Source organism: Octopus sinensis, linkage group LG7 (assembly GCF_006345805.1).
Source record: "Octopus sinensis linkage group LG7, ASM634580v1, whole genome shotgun sequence".
In the NCBI taxonomy this organism is placed as follows: Eukaryota; Metazoa; Mollusca; class Cephalopoda; order Octopoda; family Octopodidae; genus Octopus; species Octopus sinensis.
In genome coordinates this window covers 83,992,384-84,013,093 of record NC_043003.1, presented here as the reverse complement: position 1 = coordinate 84,013,093, position 20,710 = coordinate 83,992,384, and the positions used below count along the sequence as shown (strand labels likewise).

At 37.0% G+C, this 20,710-nt stretch overlaps 1 protein-coding gene across 11 annotated transcripts in view; it reads left to right on the top strand.

The window, feature by feature from the left end:
- The window catches only part of LOC115214044, a 653,508-nt gene that overhangs the window by 614,172 nt on the left and 18,626 nt on the right, over nucleotides 1–20,710 (top strand). For all 11 annotated transcript variants that reach the window (XM_029783073.2, XM_029783076.2, XM_029783074.2 and 8 more), the window contains one exon: nucleotides 15,685–15,844. In XM_029783073.2, the coding sequence (XP_029638933.1) occupies nucleotides 15,685–15,844 (160 nt within the window). The remainder of the gene's footprint in view (nucleotides 1–15,684; nucleotides 15,845–20,710) is intronic.

Here is a 20,710-nt window from a genome sequence, read left to right as displayed (position 1 = left end):
ATTTTCTTCCTGCTCTTTACTTTCTGAGTTACAATCCTATGAAGATCAACTTGGCTTTTCATATTTTTGGCATCAATGAAATAAAGTACCAGTCAAGTATTCAGGTCCATGGTATCAACTAGGCGGCGAGCTAGCAGAATCGTTAGCACGTCGGGCGAAATGCTTAGCGGTATTTCGGCTGCCATTACGTTGTGAGTTCAAATTCCACCGAGGTCGACTATGCCTTTCATCCTTTCGGGGTCGATAAATTAAGTACCAGTTAAGCACTGGGATCGATATAATCGACTTAATACCTATGTCTATCCATGTTTGTCCCCTCTATGTTTAGCCCCTTGTGGGTAATAAAGAAATAAGTATCAACTAGTCCCTCTCTTCAAAATTGCTGGACTTGTACTTAAATCAGAAATCATTAAGGAAGTGGTGACAAGGGTTAAATAATTTTATAAAGCCTTGTTGAGGGTGGGGTACTGAAATTGTCAGTTTGAGACACTAAGCATACTTACAAAGGGTCTTGTATTTAAAAAGGAATCTGTTTTCTATCCTTTTCACCCTGTTTCTCTCTTAGTTTATAGATAATTTGCCTGTGATTCCTAGTATATCACATGTGACCTTATATAGATAGATGTGTGTATGTGTGTGTGTATACATACATATATATATATATAGAGAGAGAGAGAGATGAGGGATGAGGAAACTGTGAATGACAGCATACATACTTTGTTCAAAGCTAAGATTAATAGCTGTAACCAGGATGTATAAAAGTTGGGAAAAGTCATGGGAAAAAACAGATGTGACCACCAAAATATATGAATGCTACCACTAGCTATCAGAAAAACATTTTTTTTTTTTCAACCTACAAAAGTTATTTTCAGAGTGTGTGTGTGTGTGTATATATATATATATATATATATATATATATATATATATATATATATATATATATATGCACACTATTTATTTATTCAATATTTTGAATGGTTCAGTCTCTAATAGTCATAGGATGTCTTTTTTATAGAATATGTCCATTGTCCTAAGATTCACCTTAGTAAGCTTTATTTATAAACAACTTGCAGCAATCTCTTTAACCCTTAAACCAGTGTATCTCATGGGAGGCAGCCCTCTCTTGGAGGAAGCTATAAAGATTGCGAAAGGTGAACAAATTGGTATCATGTTTTACATCTATTTACTTGTTTCAGTCATTGGACAGCGTCAATTCTAAAAGACTTACGTGAACAAATTGAACCTAGTACTTGTTTTTTGGGGTTTTTTTTTAAGTTTGGTACCTATTTTGTTGGTTTCTTTTGCCAAACTGCTTTACAGGAATGTAAACAAACCAACACTGGTTGTCAGGCAATGGTGTGAAGGCACACACACACACAACAGGTTTCCACACAGTTTCCATCTACCAAATTAACTCACAAGGCATTGGTCAGCCATGGCTGTAGTAGAAGACACTCACCCAAAGTACCACGAGGTGGGACTGAACCCACAACCACCTTGTTGCAAAACAAGCTTCTTAACCACACAGCTATACCGGCAACTATGTTTTATAAAATTAAAAGGTTTTAAATTATTTTTAAACTTGTCAAACACCATGGCAAAGACAGAAGAATTATATGGATGCAAATTTTATTTCCTTTATTCATTAATAAAGAGAACAGAAAGGATCCAACATTTTGTTTGATGGACGGGGCTAGTACTTTGTCAGTCGGACACATGCTGCCTTAACCCTTTAGCATTTAAACCGGCCATATCCGGCCAAAAGTATTCTGCCTGTTTTATGTTCAAACTGGCCAGATCTGGTCTCTCACACCAACCCTACAATATCGTTTTAAAAATTAACAGCTACCTCATCAAAATCTCATAGCTACAAGATAATGCATGATTAGTTCAAAACGATGTGTATAAAAAAGCATTAGTTCTGGCAGAATAATGTGAACACTAAAGGGTTAAGCCACTAAACAGGCTAAACTCATGGTTCTCAACCATTTTTTATCTATGGATCTCCTTTGACCACTATTCTATTCTGGTGGGTCTCCATAACCTTTCAGTGTTTAAAAAATAGTTTTATGGATAATTCTTTCAAAATTCTTATTTTGTTTTTTACATTAACTTCTATGGGTTGAACTATGGTGAAACTGTCGAGAAAGAAATCTAGCCGTTTCATTTAATAAATACATTTAAAGCAGAATGTTTCCATGGAGCTTTAATATACTACTGTGGGGGGGGGGGGGCAGTTTACTTTTTGCTTGCATGGACACCCAGGGGTCATATGGGCTCTGATTGAGAATCATTGGTTCAAACTATTATCTTCATAATAACTATTTCTAATATAGACAAAAGGTCTCAATTTGAGGGAATAAGGTTAAGTCGGTTATATTGATTCCACCATCCCTTCAGTGCTTGATTGGTATTGTAGTTTATTGATCTTGGAAGGACAAACAGCAAAGCTAAACAACAGAATTTGAATTCGGGACATAAAGGATCATATCTAAGCTCTAAAAATTTCTTCCAATCCCATCACAGAAATCATCATAATCATCATCATTTAATGTCTGTTTTCCATGCCAGCATAAGTCAGACCATTTGACAGGAACTGGCAAGCCAGAAGACTGCACCTGGCTTGGATATATTTAATCCTTTAGTATTTAAACCAGCCATATCAGACCGAAATATTCTACCTGCTTTATGTTCAAAGCAACCGGATCCTGCCTTTCACACCTACTCGGCAATGTCTTTCTAAAAAAATAGTCACATCCTCAAAATCTCAAAGCTACAAGATAATGCATGATTAATTCGAAATGGTGTGAATAAATAAGCATTACATTTTAACAGTAATCTGATTGCTAAAGGATTAAAATCTGCCTAGTTGTTAAATCATAACCATCTTTTTTTTTTTTAATTTCTAAAAGTTGGTCTTAAGAATTCCATTTCTTTTACTCTGCTTATTAATCTTAAACTCTTGTGCAACTGAACAGTTCAGCCTTGTATATTGACCAACAGTACACTGTGTTACACTTACATGCAGGTGTGCAATATGCTGCACTTTCATACAGGTATGCAGTTTTTTGTACTCAGATGCAGGTTTGCAGTATATTGCAGTTAGAGGCTGATGTGCAATATGCTGCAGCTACATGTAAATTGCCATATGCTATATTCAGGTGCAAATTGTTATAAGCTATTAGATGTAGATATGCAATGTTGCACTTAAATTTAGGTGTTTTAGATGTTGCACTTTGATGTGCACCTCCTGATATAAAAAATTTTTTTCTTAAATGTTGCACTAGTTACTGCTTCAGCATGGCTTTGGCTTTAGTAGCTTAAATAAACTAAAGAACTATCATTTTGGTGTACCATGAGTCAACTTCTAGTCTGCAGCACTTGCTAAATGATCTATCATTGACTCTGAGTATGTTTTGGTGTATATAAACCAAATCAAGGATCTCACAAACCAGTGAGGAAGCTACTATGTGTTTACTTAACCAACCAGAAATAACATCTAAATTATCTCAAATCATAGACTACTCTCTTATATAAGAACAAAGAACAAAAAAAAAGAGCATACTGGAAAATATAGATTGATGTACTCCTAAAAAGATGGAATGGTAACAACTGGAATGAAACACTTTTGAACATGGGTCTGCTTAATCATGTCCGATCTGAGGTTAAAATATGTACAAATTCCATCCTGGATCTGAAATGTCACGCTAGTGCTTAATTCAGGTTTAGCTACATAACTATTATGGGCATTTTTCTATATACTAAATGTCACTTTACTAATCCATTCATCTTCTCTGCCCCCTATTCCTGGGGGATTGTAGGGGTAGAGTCCTCAGGTACTTCCTCCATAGGGTCTCGTCAGAAACATTCTCATTAGACTTTGCACAGTTGAATTCCCAAGCATGACCAAATGAGACTACATCTGTGTTTCCCAACCCATTTTCCCTCAGGCCTCACAATAACTTTCTAGAAAAATGTATGTCCCACTGGAGGCTGGAAGAAAACTTTATTTTTAATATTTTATCACAATTAATTAATGCAAAAGAATTTAGCTGTAACTCTTTTATAAAGTACTGGGTACAAAAAAAGTGAATCACTTTAACCCTTTCATTACCATATTTATTTTGAGATGCTCTGTGTTTCTTTCAATTAATTCTAAATATAAGAATTTAGTAAAGTAACTTAGTTATCATTAAGTTAGTGTTAGGAACATAAATTGTGACTAAGGTTTGGTGGAAGATTTTAATTCAAAACTTATGAAAACAAGACATTTGTACTACAGAGCCAAAGGTGGTTTCAGCCAGGTTGGTATCAAAAGGGTTAATGTGACCTTTGTGCCCGGTGACTACAGCACCATTTCCCCACTACAATTTTTCCAGGCCCAAGCAGTGGTATCTATACTCCATGTTGGGAATCATTGGTGTATATTATTCCAACCATCTCATTTTCGGTCTTCTCATAGTTCTCTGCCAGTTGACTCTGCTTGAAATATCCCTCTTGCGATTCTTTCCTGCGACATTTTTATCACTTGTAATACCAAAGTTGTGACCCTTCAATACAGAGGTGTAATAGCACATCCTAAAAAAGACTCCCTAATCTCAGAGCTACACACACTGGCAAGTAATATTATTCTAAAGATCCTTTGGAAAAAAGAACCCCATTTTGATTGCTTGTATTTGTGGTCATACTCTTTCATTCATGACCAAAAGTGAGGATAGGCATGGAAACTGAATTGAAGATAAAACAAGTTTGACTTTTTTACCAATCTCTCCTCTTCTGAGGATCAAATATTGGAGCTAGCACATTATCATGCCAGCACTTGCAATTTTAGCATCACTTTAATAAAAATTGTCTATAGGCATGGCTGTGTGGTAAGAAGTTTGCTTCCCATCTCATGGTTCCAGGTTCAATCCCACTGTGTGGTACCTTGGGCGAAAGTTTTCTACCATGGCCTCAGATTGACTAAAGTCTTGTGATGGATTTGGTAGATGGAAACTGAAAGAAACCTGCCATGTGTAGCTATATATATATATTATTTAAAACAGTTTGACTTGGTTCCATGCATTGTAAAGCTTCACAGGCCCCAAACAGGAACCCATCTCTTTCGGACTTTTGATTGCTGAATGAAGAGATACAAGAAGTCCAAGATAGTTACTGGAAGATAGGCTGCTAAGTATATATCTGTGTGTCTTTGTGTCACTTTGTCCCCCACCACGGTTTGACAACTGGTTTCGGTGTGTTTATATCCCTGCAACTTAGTGGTTCAGCAAACGAGACTGATAGACTAATTACTAGACTTAAAAACAATAAGTCCTGTGGTCAACTTGTTCAACAAAAATTCTTCAAAGTGGTGCCCCAGCATGGCCACAGATAAATGTCTGAAACAAGTAACAGAATACTCTAATACTAATGATACTTCCAGTACCTCGTATTCTAATTATTCCGCATTACTGGAAATACCAAAATTAGATACTTTGCTATTCCATAATTCCATAAAGTAAATAGAAATAAATGAATTAATGTGAATTAAACTTGGAACTGTTCAATAACCAATATATTACTTTGAGATTTTCTTTCAAATCTGTTTCCAGACATAAATTTTATACTTGAAAACAGACAACAATGCTAACTATATTTAATCTCTATAATCATTGCACTTAGTTCACACTTTTTAGAACAGTTAAATATGCTATTACACATACTCACACATGCACACACACACACATACATGCATACATATATGCACATGTACAAATACATACATATATGCACATGTACAAATACATACATATATGCACATGTACAAATACATACATATATGCACATGTACAAATATATACATATATGCACATGCACAAATACATACATATATGCAAATGCACAAACACATACATATATACACATGCACACATGCATATATATGCACACATACATGTGTGTACATGCACACATATATGCGCAGGCATACAGGCATACATATATGAGCATGCACACATACATATATGCACATGTATACATACATGCATATATGCATACACACCATACATACTTGCATACACACCATACATACATACATATGCACACACACACACATACATGCATAAATACATACATATATATACGCACACACACATACATGCATGTGGACACTTACTGAATATTCTATTTTTATTTTATTTTTGAAAAATTATACTTCAATACTTTCCATAATTGATACAGGTTGACTTTAAAAATGTCTGGACAACAAACTGGTTCTAATATTACAGCTTGTGCTCAATGTCTCTGTCTATCCCTCTCTATTTCTCTGGCTCTTTCTATCACTTTCTATCTCTCTTCATCTCCCTTTTTAGTTCTCTCTATCTTTCTCTTCACATCTCTCTCTCCCTCCCTCCTTTCTATATAATGCTTCCTCTATCTCTTTCTCCATCTCTTCCCTTCTCTCTCTCTCTCTCTCTCCATATGTTGGTTGATCCTAGTAAACTCTCAGTTCTATTCCGATATCAGCAGTTATCTTGCAGTTTAACTGTTTCATTCTGTTTACTACTACCTTTTCTCTGCACTCATCTCTCTCTCCATCTCTCCCTCTTTCTCTCTCAACCCAGTCTCTCCTCCTTTCTTCGTCTTCCACTTCATTTCATACACTCCTATTTATATATATATATATATATATATATATATATATATATATATATACATACATACACACACACACATAATGCATAAAGCTTTCTGCTCTTGTCTCCAGTGCATTCCAATTCCCTGTCCGTTTGCTCTTCCATCTGTATATTTATAGGTTAATGTGGTTATTTAAACAAAAAAAAAAAAAAAAAAAACTTAGCCTGGAAGCCAATTATGTCTATTGGTAAGCCAGATGTGTATGCCAATACACATATATATAATATATATTTATAAACCAACATATTGTCTCATTAAGAAAGACTGAACAATATAACCGTACCAGAAATTTGAGAGGTCAAGGGTCATTCTCATCTGTTCCTGTGACCCCCAGGGAATATAATGCTATCAAAATTAAGTTCTATAAATGTGAAAGTCAGAAATACTGTGACTGCTTAAGGGTAAATAGTAGTGGTGTGCCGAGAAGCATTTCTTCCGACTCTTTACATTCTGAGTTCAAATCTTGCCAAGGTCAACTTATCCTGTCATCCTTTTGGAGTTGATAAAATGAGTTACTAGTCAATGTAAATAAACTTTTCCCCTTGCTCAACTGGTACTCATTTTATGAACCCTGAAAAGATGAAAAGGCAAAGTGAATCTCAGCAGCATTTGAAGTCACACCATAAAGATGGATGAAATACCATTTAGCATTTTGTTTGGTATTAAAAAAAATTTTTTTTTTCGTTTCAGTCATTTGACTGCGACTATGGTAGAGCACCACCTTTAGCTGAACACATCGACCCCGCCCCCCCAGGACTTATTCTTTGTAAACTTGGTACTTTATTGGTCTCTTTTGCTGAACTGCTAAATTACAGGTACATAAACACACCAACATCAGTTGTCAAGTGATGAGGGATGGATAAACATATATATAAATATATACGACTGGTTTCTTTCAGTTTCTGTCTACTAAATCCACTCACAAGGCTTTGGTTAGCCTGAGGCTACAGTAGAAGACTCTTGCCCAAGATGCCATGCAGTGGGACTGAACTCACAACCATGTGGTTGGTAAGCAAGCTACTTACCACACAGCCACTCCTGCACCTATGTGCTAACATTTCTACTAGTTCACCACCTACCCCATACTCATAATAATAATTTTCTAATGTAGACATGAGGCCAGGAATTTTCAGAGAGTTAGCCTAATAAATCAATTCCAGTCCTTGACTGGCACTTTCTTTTCATGCTTCCCAGAGGAATGAAAGCTTGGTGAGAATTGAATGCCGTATGTTTAGCACTAGAACAAATACCACAAGACCTTTTGTCTGACAGTGTGAAAATTTTTTGCCCAAATAGTACAAGCATGGTTGTGTGGTGAGAAGTTTGCTTCTCAGCCACATGGTTCCAGGTTCAGTCCCACTGGGTAGCCCTTTGGGGTAATGTCTCCTACTATAATCTCAGGCTGATCAAAGCCTTGTGAATGGATTTGGTGGACAGAAACTGAAAGAAGTATTGTGTGTGTGTGTGTATATATATACACACACACATATATATATATAACACACACACACACACATACATACATACATACATACATACATACAAAAAAAACACCATCCGAGCGTGGCCGTTCGCCAGCCTTGTCTGGCACCTGTGTCGGTGGCACATAAAATCACCCACTACACTCTCGGAGTGGTTGGCGTTAGAAAGGGCATCCAGCTGTAGAAACACTGCCAGATTTGATTGGCCTGGTGCAGCCTTCGGGCTCCCCAGACCCCAGTTGAACCGTCCAACCCATGCTAGCATGGAAAGCGGACGTTAAATGATGATGATGATACATATATATATATATATAGTGTGTCTTTATTTGTCCCCACCATCACTGCTTGACAACTGGTGTTGGTGTATTTACATCCCCATAACTTAACACCTCAGTAAAAAGACCAATAGAATAAGTACTAGGCTTAAAAACAACAAAAGTCAAGTTCTGAGGCGATTTGTTCAACTAAAACTCTTCAAGCTGATGCCCAAGCTTGGCCACAGTCAAATAACTGAAGCAAGTAAAAGAATAAAAGAATTTCTCATTTTGGTGTAAGAAGAGTATTGGAATTAATTAATGTAACCCCAGTTTTTTTATTAGCTTTAAAAATGATTTTAAATGAAAACATCAGAGAAAACATCTCACTACATTTTCACCATGTTTCCCATTTTCAAAATTTGAGTCACTGGCGCATTGACACATTTAACCTCCAAAAGAAAAAAAAAATTATTTTATTTCTAGTTGCCTCCCAGCAATCTTTACCTCTTCTCCTTGGCATTGGCATTTTCTTGATTAATTAAAATTATCAAGCTGACCTTTTTTAGTACGTTAGTACTTACTTTGGTAATTTACAGTAAGACATTGTTGCAGACTGTTATTCTTGCATTTCTGCTACTATACTGCTAATAATGAAATGTATAGATGTCACAATATATTCCAGTAAATAACTGATACTTAAATCAATTGTTTCTATAACCATAACTGAAACAGTCAATCTCAGCAGAATTTAAGTTCAGAGCATTGAAAAATGGAACTAAAACTTCATGTGTATGGAGTTACAGTTTACTATTGCTGCTGCTACTACTAACAATAATAATCCTTTCTAAAATAAACACAAGGCCTGATATTTTGAGGGAGGGGGCGAGTCAATCACAACAACTCTTTTCAATCATTTTGACTGTGGCCATGCTGGAGCACCACCTTTAGTCGAGCAAATCGACCCCAGGACTTATTCTTTGTAAGCCTAGTACCTATTCTATCAGTCTATTTTGCTGAACCACTAAGTTACTGGGACATAAATACACCAGCATCGGTTTTCAAGCGATATTGGGGGGGGACAAACACAGAAACACACACACACACACACACATACACACACACACACACACATATATATATATATATATATAATATATATATATATTATATATATATATATATATATATATACACACACACATACAACGGGTTTCTTTCAGTTTCTGTCTACCAAACCCACTCACAAGGTTTTGGTCGGCCTGAGGCTATAGTAGAAGACAAGGTGCCACGCAGTGGGACTGAACCTGGAACCATGTGGTTGGTAAGCAAGCTACTTACCACACAGCCATTCCTGTGCCTATGAGACTTTATTTTATTGAACTTTGTGGAATTTGAACTCCGAGCATAAAGAGCTGGAAGAAAAGATACAAAGCCTTTTGTCCAACATATTGACAATTTCACCAGTTTGATGCCATAATAATAATAATAATCTTTTCTACTATTGGCACAAGGCCTGAAATTTTAGGGGAGGGAGATAGTCGATTACATCAACCCCAGTGTTTCACTGGTTCTTAATTTATCAACCCCAAAAGGATGAAAGGCAGTCAACCTCAGTGGAATTTGAACTCAGAATGTCAAGGTGGATGAAATACTGTTAAGCATTTCACCCTGCACGCTAATGATTCTGCCAGCTGGCCACCTTTTTAAATCCTTTCTACTATAGGCACAAGGTCTGAATTGTGTGGGGAGGGGAACAGTCGATCACATCTTCCCTAGTACTCAACTAGTACTTGATTTATCGATCCCAAAAGAATGAAAGGCAAAGTCGACTTTGGCGAAATTTGAACTCAGAACATAGCAGCAGATGAAATGCCACTAGGCATTTCGCCTGGCATGCTAACAATTCTGCCAGCTTGACACCTCTTAATAATAATAATGGTTTCAAATTTCGGCACTAGGCCAACAATTTTAGTGGTGGGAGTAATTTGATAACATCAATCCCCAGTAATTAATTGATACATATTCTATCGACCACGAAAAGATAAAAGGCAAAGTCAATCTTGGTGAAATTTGAACTCAGAATATGAAGATTGATGAAATACCACTTAGCATCCCCCGCCCCTGGCATGCTAACAATTCTGCCAGCTCACTGCATAAATAATAATAATAATAATAACAATAATCTAATTTAGGCACAAGGCCAACAATTTTGAGAGAAGGGGATATAGTCAATTAGATTAACCCCAGTACTTGACTGGTAATAATAATAATAATAATAATATTAATAATAACAATAATAATAATAAAATTAAGTAGCTCTGTCAAAGTTGACCTTTTCTTTTACATGTTAGTCAACAGAGGCGAAGCAGTACCCATGACCTTTGCAGTCCTGTTTCTGTTTCTCTCTCTACCCCTGTGAGACTAGTGAGATTATTGTAGTCAATGCCAAGTCTAAGCATCTTCAAGTCAATGTCTAAGGAAAAATGTGAGCAATGTGTGTCAAAGTATATCTTTGTAATGTGTCCTTCCTTTTTCAAAATGGTATGTGATTTGAAAGAAATTTGAAGACTCTTTTCAATAAGTGAAATGATCATGTAAAGGTTTTCCAAACTATTGTTTAACCCCAGGTTAACCTCAATCCAGCTGACTTACAATCAAAAGCATTTGAACCATGATCATCTTTTATATTCAAACAGTCTATCTGTAGTTACTTTTTGCAGTGTGTACTTTCGTTTTTAAATGTAGCAGGATACATTTGGTAGAATAAATTTGGTAGAAATTTAGCTGTTATTTCTTCTAATTCTAGTATCCATGTTGGTGCACTAGTACCACTAACTCTCCTCACCTTCCCTTTCTCTCTCTTTACATAACATACCTGTAATACATAATATATATTATTTGTGTATGTATGTATGTATAGTAACTTACCAATTCTTGCACTCACTTTTTATCATCTTCATGAGATTCAGCATTCTGTGGTCAACCTTCACCACTTTTTTCCATCCCTTTCTTGGACTTTCTTTTTCCATAGCTTCTTGGATCCAAAGCACTTGGATCATTTGACATCACTTAACCCAACTATTATCCTTCATATACATCACATGCCTACGCCAATGCCATCTTGGACACTACAGCTCTTACACCTAGTTACTTTGCCTTTTGTTTTCTGTCATTCACTTGTACTCCAGTGCTCAGATTCACAAACATTATATAACCAGTGGAGTATGCTTGTTTCATTTCTCTCCAGCTTTTTTCATTCTCTCCATTTAATACCCATAACCATGTATCATTTTAGTTCATACAGTCTACTTTCTATTTAGAGAAAGAATTCCTTTATTACCTGTTGTGATACTATCTCCTTTTCCCCAACTGTTCTTTGTTTAAGCTCAATTGTTGTTACATATTCTCACTACTTCAATTAGTTTATCATATTTCCTGTCATACAAGTCAGCATAGTATACAATGTAAACATGAACACGTCATCACTATCTTTTCTAATCCTGCTACATTTTACATGGAACATTTGGTTCCCTAAAGTTGCCTTGGTGTATAAGTCAACCTACCATTTTTCTGGCTGTATATTCTTCTATATCAGAAAATAAGGTATTCATTTCTCTGTCAAAAATGTGCCTATTCCAGTAATGTAACCCCAACCCCTGAAGAATGTGCGGTTATGTTTCTTGCCCATAAGGAACCTGACTGGGCGGGCTTCCTTCTATCTTATCTCTTGTACACAACATACTTTTACAAGACTTCACTCTAGCATTTCAACATTCTCCCCTGTTCTACTTTTCATCATAATGGTGATAGCTGGAAGTGAATAGATGGTAGCAGTGATGGGTTGGTTGTTTGATGTCTAGCTGGACCTATGAGATATAATTATCATTATTTTAATATCCACTTTTTCATCCCTGCATGGGTCGGTTGGAGTTTATTGAGGTAGATTTTCTATGGTTGGATGCAGCTTTTGTTGTCAACACATATCTGTCTCCAAGCACGGTTATACTTCTCGTGGCCAGACATGATTTTACAGAATACTGGAAATGATTGACATAGCTTGTATGACAGTGACACTCAGACTAACCTACAATGTCAAGACAAGAACACACACAGCAAACACACCCACACCAAACACATCCACACCCACACCAAACACACACCTACACCAAACACATACACACCCACACCAAGCACATCCACACCCACACCAAGCACATCCACACCCACAACAAGCACACACACCCACCCACAACAAGCGCACACGTCCACAACAAGCGCACACGTCCACAACAAGCGCACACGTCCACAACAAGCGCACACGTCCACAACAAGCGCACACGTCCACAACAAGCGCACACGTCCACAACAAGCGCACACGTCCACAACAAGCGCACACGTCCACAACAAGCGCACACGTCCACAACAAGCGCACACGTCCACAACAAGCGCACACGTCCACAACAAGCGCACACGTCCACAGCAAGCGCACACGTCCACAGCAAGCGCACACGTCCACAGCAAGCGCACACGTCCACAGCAAGCGCACACGTCCACAGCAAGCGCACACATCCACAGCAAGCGCACACGTCCACAACAAGTGCACACTCGTCCACAACAAGCACACACTTCCACAACAAGCACACCAACAACAAGCACACCCACACATACCCACAGCAAACACACACACACCCATGGCAAACACACCCACATGCACACAACATGTGCCCACAACGTGTGCACCCACACCACGCACACCCACAACACACACACTACATACTCACAATAATTCACTCAATCAGGCACTCATGCACATACAATGAGGTTTTTCAGTCTCCATCTACCAAATCCACTGACAAGGTTTCGATTGGCCCAGCGCTCTAGTAGACAACACTTACTAGCCCAAGATGTCTTGCTGTGGGACTAAACTTGAAACCTTGTGGTTACATGGTTAAGAAACAAACTTCTTAATTACTCAGCCACTAGGATAAAAATGACTTAGTTCACTTAGCTGATTCTCCTGTGACTTGCTGACCTTTTGCTAGCTATGTCAGTATCCAGACTGTCTTTTGTATGCTTCACTATTGTAGATGTCTCTGACCAGTCTGCTTTAAAGTGGCATACATAGACATTTAGCAGATCAAAGAAATGAACAGAAAGTAGAACATAGTTGTACCATCAATACTCTGTGTATGAGTGTGTTTGTATGTACAGGTCTATGGGACTAAACCAAACTAAAATTTATTATTCCCCCTGTTCACTTGACCAAAATAATATATATATATATATAATAATAATAATAATAATAATAATAGGGAGTATAACTCCAAACTTACAGGGAAAATTTCAATTTAGTATTAAATCAAATTTCACAATATAAATATATAAATTAGAGATAAAACCACTATAATTCAACTCAAGTTATATGTTATATATGTTATCTAGTTATATGTTTTATAAAAATATATTTTATTTGTTATTTATGTTTTGGTTTATGTCTATCACTGTTTGAGTTGCATAAGAGTGGTTTTATCCTTAATTTATATTTTATATATATATAATTAAGATAGTTAGCATTGCCCAGGACATAATGATTCATTGAGTAATTGATTACAAAAAAATCATGATAATCCTGCATAAATATCTAATTCTAGATGCACTGTTTATATCATTTGTAACAGATATACATTTTTTTAACATTCTTAAAATTTTATTTGCATTTTAATGACCCACTATAAAATTAGATAACACACACAGCCACACACGTACACACTTATCAACAAATAGTTTACATCGTTTACTTTAGTCATGAAGTCTGAGATTTGATTTTGCTGCTTTGTATCTTGAATAAATATTTTGGACAGAATCAGTGTAGAAGCCCCATTGGATAGACTCATCATCATCATCATCATCATCATCATCATCATCATCATCATCATCATCATCATCATCGTTTAGCGTGATGATGATGATGATGATGAGTCTATCCAACGGGGCTTCTACACTGATTCTGTCCAAAATATTTATTCAAGATACAAAGCAGCAAAATCAAATCTCAGACTTCATGACTAAAGTAAACGATGTAAACTATTTGTTGATAAGTGTGTACGTGTGTGGCTGTGTGTGTTATCTAATTTTATAATGGGTCATTAAAATGCAAATAAAATTTTAAGAATGTTATTAAGGTCTAGCCTTATCACACTGTGCCATATAGATTGTGCTTGAGAATTATGTTAAAGGTACATGTGTGCTATGAAATACTCAACCACTTTGCATGTCACTTCAACAAGAAGCTCGTCCACTTGACCAAACAACTAGATGCTCATACTTTGTACAAACCGATGCTAGTTAATCCAACCCATGCTAGCATGGAAAGTGGATGCTAAACGATGATGATGATATGTATATTATACTTATATAGTGAAAACTGCTTTTTGTTAGCACTTAAGGATGCTTTTTTAGGTGAACGCGACTGATAACAATTGTTTTAAAAACATAGAAGTTATCATTTCATATAAACGGACAGACAGATATCATGTATTTCACATGTCTTTTTTTTTTCATTTATATGTATGTCTGTTTTCATCTGTTTTGTCTGTATATGTGATAACGCTTGTCTATATGTTTGAGTTTCAAATGCATTTGACTGTGCGTGCATGTTTTATCTTATTTCATTTATGCCAGTTGAGAGAATTTACTTACCTGCATTGATAAAATAAGGAACAAAATTCTGTTTTGAGGTTTCCGAGACCAGAAATATTCTGGAAGTGATTTAGGCAAAAGGGCTTTTATTTAATGCTCAATAGCATTCTAAGATACAATGGATTATTTTTTTCAAAATCTAAAGAACATACAGATTTTAAACTAACATGTGTATGATATTATATAGTGTGTGCCTGTACACACAAACACACACACACACACGTATTGGCTTCCAATTTTGGCACAAGACCAGCACTTTTGGGGAAATGAGCAAGCCAATTACATCAACCCCATTGCTCAACTGGTACAGCAAAGATGAAAGAGAAAGTCAACCTCAGTAGAATTTTAACTCAGAAAACCTAATGATGGCCAAAATGCCACTGAGAATTTTGCCCAGCATGCTAACAATTCCATCAGCTCACCTTTATTTATATATATATGTATATACACCCACCCATGCCAGCATGTAAGGCAGATGTTAAATGATATATATATATATATATATATATACACACACACATACATATATATTTTAAATGATATCTAATATTTGTTATTTTTTCTATTTTCAGTTGGTGGTTCATGGAGTTCACAGTTATTGGTGTTGTGGTCATCATGTTTGTGCTGGGAACACTGTTTCTTGTCATTGCTCACCTCTCATCTGATCCCACTAATCGATATGTGTTCAATACATCCAAGAAGAACATGTGCGCCAGAGGACTCAATGTCTTTGTAAGTTAACTTAATTACATTTTAATACTTGCCTAATTATTTCTTTTTAATCAACTGGACTGTCAGTTATAAGTTTGAAGTCATGCTACCAGTTGCCCCTCTTCAGCTGAACGACCCTAAATTTGCAGGCTTGCAGGTGCTGATCCCACATAAAATCACCCATCCCAGTGCTATGTAAAAGCACCCTGAACACTCTGTAGAGTGGTTAGCATTAGGAAGGGCATCCAGCCATAGAAACCATTTCAAAACAGACAAGGATCCCAGGCAGCTCTTCAGCTGGCCAGCTCCTCCCAAACCATCCAACCTATACCAGCACAGAGAACAGACCTTGAATGATGATAATGCTACCAATCTCACAAGTTAAATAGTTTGTCATGGCTATGTGGTTAAGAAGTTTCCTTCCCAATAACATGACTCTGGGTTCAATCTCACTGCATGACACCTTGGGTAAATGTCTTCTATTATAACCTAGGCCTGACTAATATCTTGTGAGTGGGATTTTATAGACAGAAACTGTATGGAAGTTGGCTTAATATATATTTTATCTTTTACTTCTTTCAGTCATCAGACTGCGACCATGCTGGAGCCGCCTTGTGGAATTTTAGTTGAATGAATCAACCCCTGTACTTTATTAGTTTTTGTAAAGACTGGTATTTATTTTATCAGTCTCTTTTGCTAAACTGCTACATTACAGGGATGTAAACACACCTACAGCAGTGTGGAAAACACACACACACATGTATATATGCACACAGTGAGCTTCCTTCAGTTTCTATCTACCAAATCCATTCACAAGGCTTTGGTCAGCTCAAAGCTGTAGTAGAAGACACTTGCTCAAGGTGCCACACAGTGGGACTGAACCTGGAACAATGTGTTTAGGAGCAAACTTCCAACTACACAACCACATCTGTGCCTGCATCATCATAATTGTGATCTTCATCATTAGTGTTTGACATCTGTTTCCCATGCTGGCATGGTTGGCTGGTCGTTTCGGCTGTTCCTGTTGGGCCAATTGATTTGGTGCAAATTGATACCAGATATACTGGGAATATTGTCTGAATCTGACTTCCCAACCAAAAGGAAAATAAAATCCTTTTCTGTTTAATACTGTTGTGCATGAATTGTGGGGAGCCTCTATATGAGCACTCTATCTGAAAGAAATAGTACCACAATTAAGGTGGTGAGTTGGCAGAAACGTTAGCGTGCTCGGCGAAATGATTTGCGGTATTTCATCTGCCATTATGTTCTGAGTTCAAATTCCGCCGAGGTCGACTTTGCCTTTCATCCTTTCGAGGTTGATAAATTAAGTGCCAGTTATGCACTGGGGTCGATATAATCGACTTCTTCCCTTTGTCTGTCCTTGTTTGTTTCCTCTATTTTTTGCCCCTTGTGGGCAATTAAGAAATAAGAAATAGTAGCACAATTGCCAAGAGTACCACAATCATCATTGTTGACACTGTCCATCACTGCCTCCATCATCACCTCTGCTAACACCACCACCACCATCAACAGACACCATCACTAACTACTACCACTAACAATACCACCAACACTAACATCATCACCTTCACTAGCATCGCTACCACTAACAACAACAACATCAATACTGCCAACACTACCATCAGCATCACCACCTCTGCCACCATTAACAACAACAACACTACTACCACTATCATCACCACTAACAATACCACCAACACTAACAACAACAACACCAACACTACCATCACCACAACAACACTACTACCACCAACATCACCACTAACAATACCACCAACACCATTAACACTAACATCACCATCACCAATAATACCATTGCCATCAACACTCCACCATCAACAACAACAATACCACTACTGACAACAACACAAACAACACTGCCAATGCCTCTACCACCAGCACTTCTGCCATTATTCTACTCTTCATCACCACAACCATCATTGATTTCACTACCATCACCATCATCATTATTCTCACAGCCTTCTACATCACCATTATCACCATCATTTTCATCATTGCCATTTGCTATTACAAGCACTGCCACCACCACCACTACCATCATTGCAAGTATCATCCCTTATTGCTTTCACCATCAAAATCCCTTACCACCACCACCACCACTACCTCCATTCACATAATTGCTACCATTAACCTCATCATAATATTATCTCCTGTTTCCTCCTCTCACACACACGTCCACATAATCGTCATCATCTTCATAATCAAGTGTTGCCTCTAATATATAGATATTTAAATCTCTCTTCAGTATCATTCTGTATCTCCACTCCACCTCTCTCTCTCTGCACTTCATAGAAAGTCAATTGTATGAAATGAATTCATTTAGACAAACTAAAAAAAAAATATAAATAACAAAAATAACAATAATGGCCACAATGATGATGATGACGATGATGATGATGACAATGATGATCATAGCAGTGGTAACAAAAAACAGTTCCAACAACAACAACAACCACAACAAACAGCAATACAAAGAGTAACAAGAACAATTTAATACATATAATGATAGATAAATAGGGTACAGGGTTGGAAGGAAAATAGCTTTATGGAATAAAGTAAGAATGGTAGAGGCTCTATGGAACTGTTACATTTGGAATTCCATTATGTTTTTACATAAATATATATATATATATATTTTAATTTTTGTCTGTCTGTATGTGTATTGTGCATCCTTTCTCATTTCAGCCTTTGCTTTTCTTTCTTTCTTTCTTTCTTTCATTCAATTTACTCTTCTCATGGGGTTTTTCTGTTATTCTTCCTCATTCTCTTTCTCCTGGTTACTTTATTTCTTTATTTAATAGATAGCTGTTCAATAAGTGTTACATTTACATCGTATTTGGTCTCCACACATTAATCGGCATACACACACACACACACACACCTACACACTTATGTATGAGAGTGAGGGAGAGCATGTATGTTATGCAATATATTTAATATATGTGTATATGTGTGTGTATACACACACACACTATATCTATTGTGTAATATATATCTAATGCATGCATACATTATATATATATATTACTTTACATGCATATATATTATGCTTTGTCATATATTACACTACATTATATATATAATTATATATATATATAATTAAATTTATATTAAATACATACTAAATATGTGCATGTATGTACATATATTTTATATATATATATATTCATTTATCTTAAATAGCTCTAACATAGACCTCCCTAATAGCCTGGATTGAATCATCAGTGATGATTCTGGGATCTTAGAGGATCTGGGGTTTTCAACATCAGACATCTCTCACCCAGTTGCCCCAGCTTTCATCCCCATAGCAACAAAGTAACAGTCTGCTTCTTTTAATCCAGACCCCTTTGGTGGCCTCCTCTGCAGTTTTGCTGATGCAATGTATGGCTCTTGTCTTTGCTGCACCAGTAACACCAAACCCAATTAGATCTTTCCCCAACAAAATCTCAACAGTCTTGACTTCTACACTCCCCTACCAGCTCCTGATTTTTGGCAAGCTTTCTTTCATGAGCTTCCTCTATGTGCACTTCTCATGGCATAGTCATTTCCCTCATGATTAACTAGTTCAAGAAATTTGAGATGACCACCATATCTGACAGGGGAGTGTTGTTAGTATCATATGCTCTGAGGTAAATAAATGTTCCATGAGCCCCACACTCAGCTGCCAATCTCAGGCTAAGGAAAGGAGGCATAGTCATTGATGTTTCAGTGAAGTAGGTTTCTCTGCAGCTTTGAGAAAAGTGATGGCCTCCTTCCTGTCATGATGTTTACTGGACTGAATAGCTCTTGATACCACCTCTCTCTATGACATCTTGAGCATCTGATCTTGTTACCATCAGTAGTCACCATCAGTCAAAGCCCTGGATTAGCTGCTGTGAAGCTGTTGAAGGGACCCTATTACAGTACACAAGGAACAGGAAGGTGCTTCACTCCTACCCCATGTGTGAAGATTTGTCAGACTTGGTAACATGTTCTAGACAGCTTGGACTAGAAATTTTTTACACTGGATGACAGTTTATCAGAGATCCAACAAAGAGGTGTTCTGGTACTGTATATTGACTTATTCCAGGCTCCTCATTGGCTGAGTTTCATCCTCCTGCTATACCATGGTTTCTCTACACCTCTTGCTCAAACCTCTTGGAGATCTCATTACTCTTTTCCTGTGGCATAATTGAGCAGGTTGAAAAGTAGTTCAAGCTTATTTGTTATATACACTGGGACTTCATCAGCTATGACAATATGTTCCAGTTTATTTGATCAATGGAGCAGCCTGCTTGTGAAATTAACATGCAAGTGGCTGAGTACTCCACAGACATGCATACCCTTAACGTAGTTGTTAGGGAGATTCAACAACACAGAATGTGACAAGACTGGCTCCTTGAAATACAGGTACAACAAGACATTATTTGTCTGATGTTATAGTAGAAGACACTTCCAAAGTTCCACACAATGGAATCAATCCCCAAACCACATTGTTGTTAAACAGATTTCTTGACCACATAGCCTTGCCTGGACCTATCTCAGCCATGCTGTATCTATGTGTGTGTATATATATATATATATATCTTTTACTTGTTTCAGTCATTTGACAGCGACCATGCTGGGGCACCACATTGAGTTTTAGTTGTACAAATCAACACTAGGACTTGTTTTTTAAAGCCTAGTACTTATTCTCTCTCTCTCTTTTACTCTTTTACTTGTTTCAGTCATTTGACTGCGGCTATGCTGGAGCACCGCCTTTAATCGAGCAACTCGACCCCGGGACTTATTCTTTGTAAGCCCAGTACTTATTCTATCGGTCTCTTTTGCCGAACCGCTAAGTAACGGGGACATAAACACACCAGC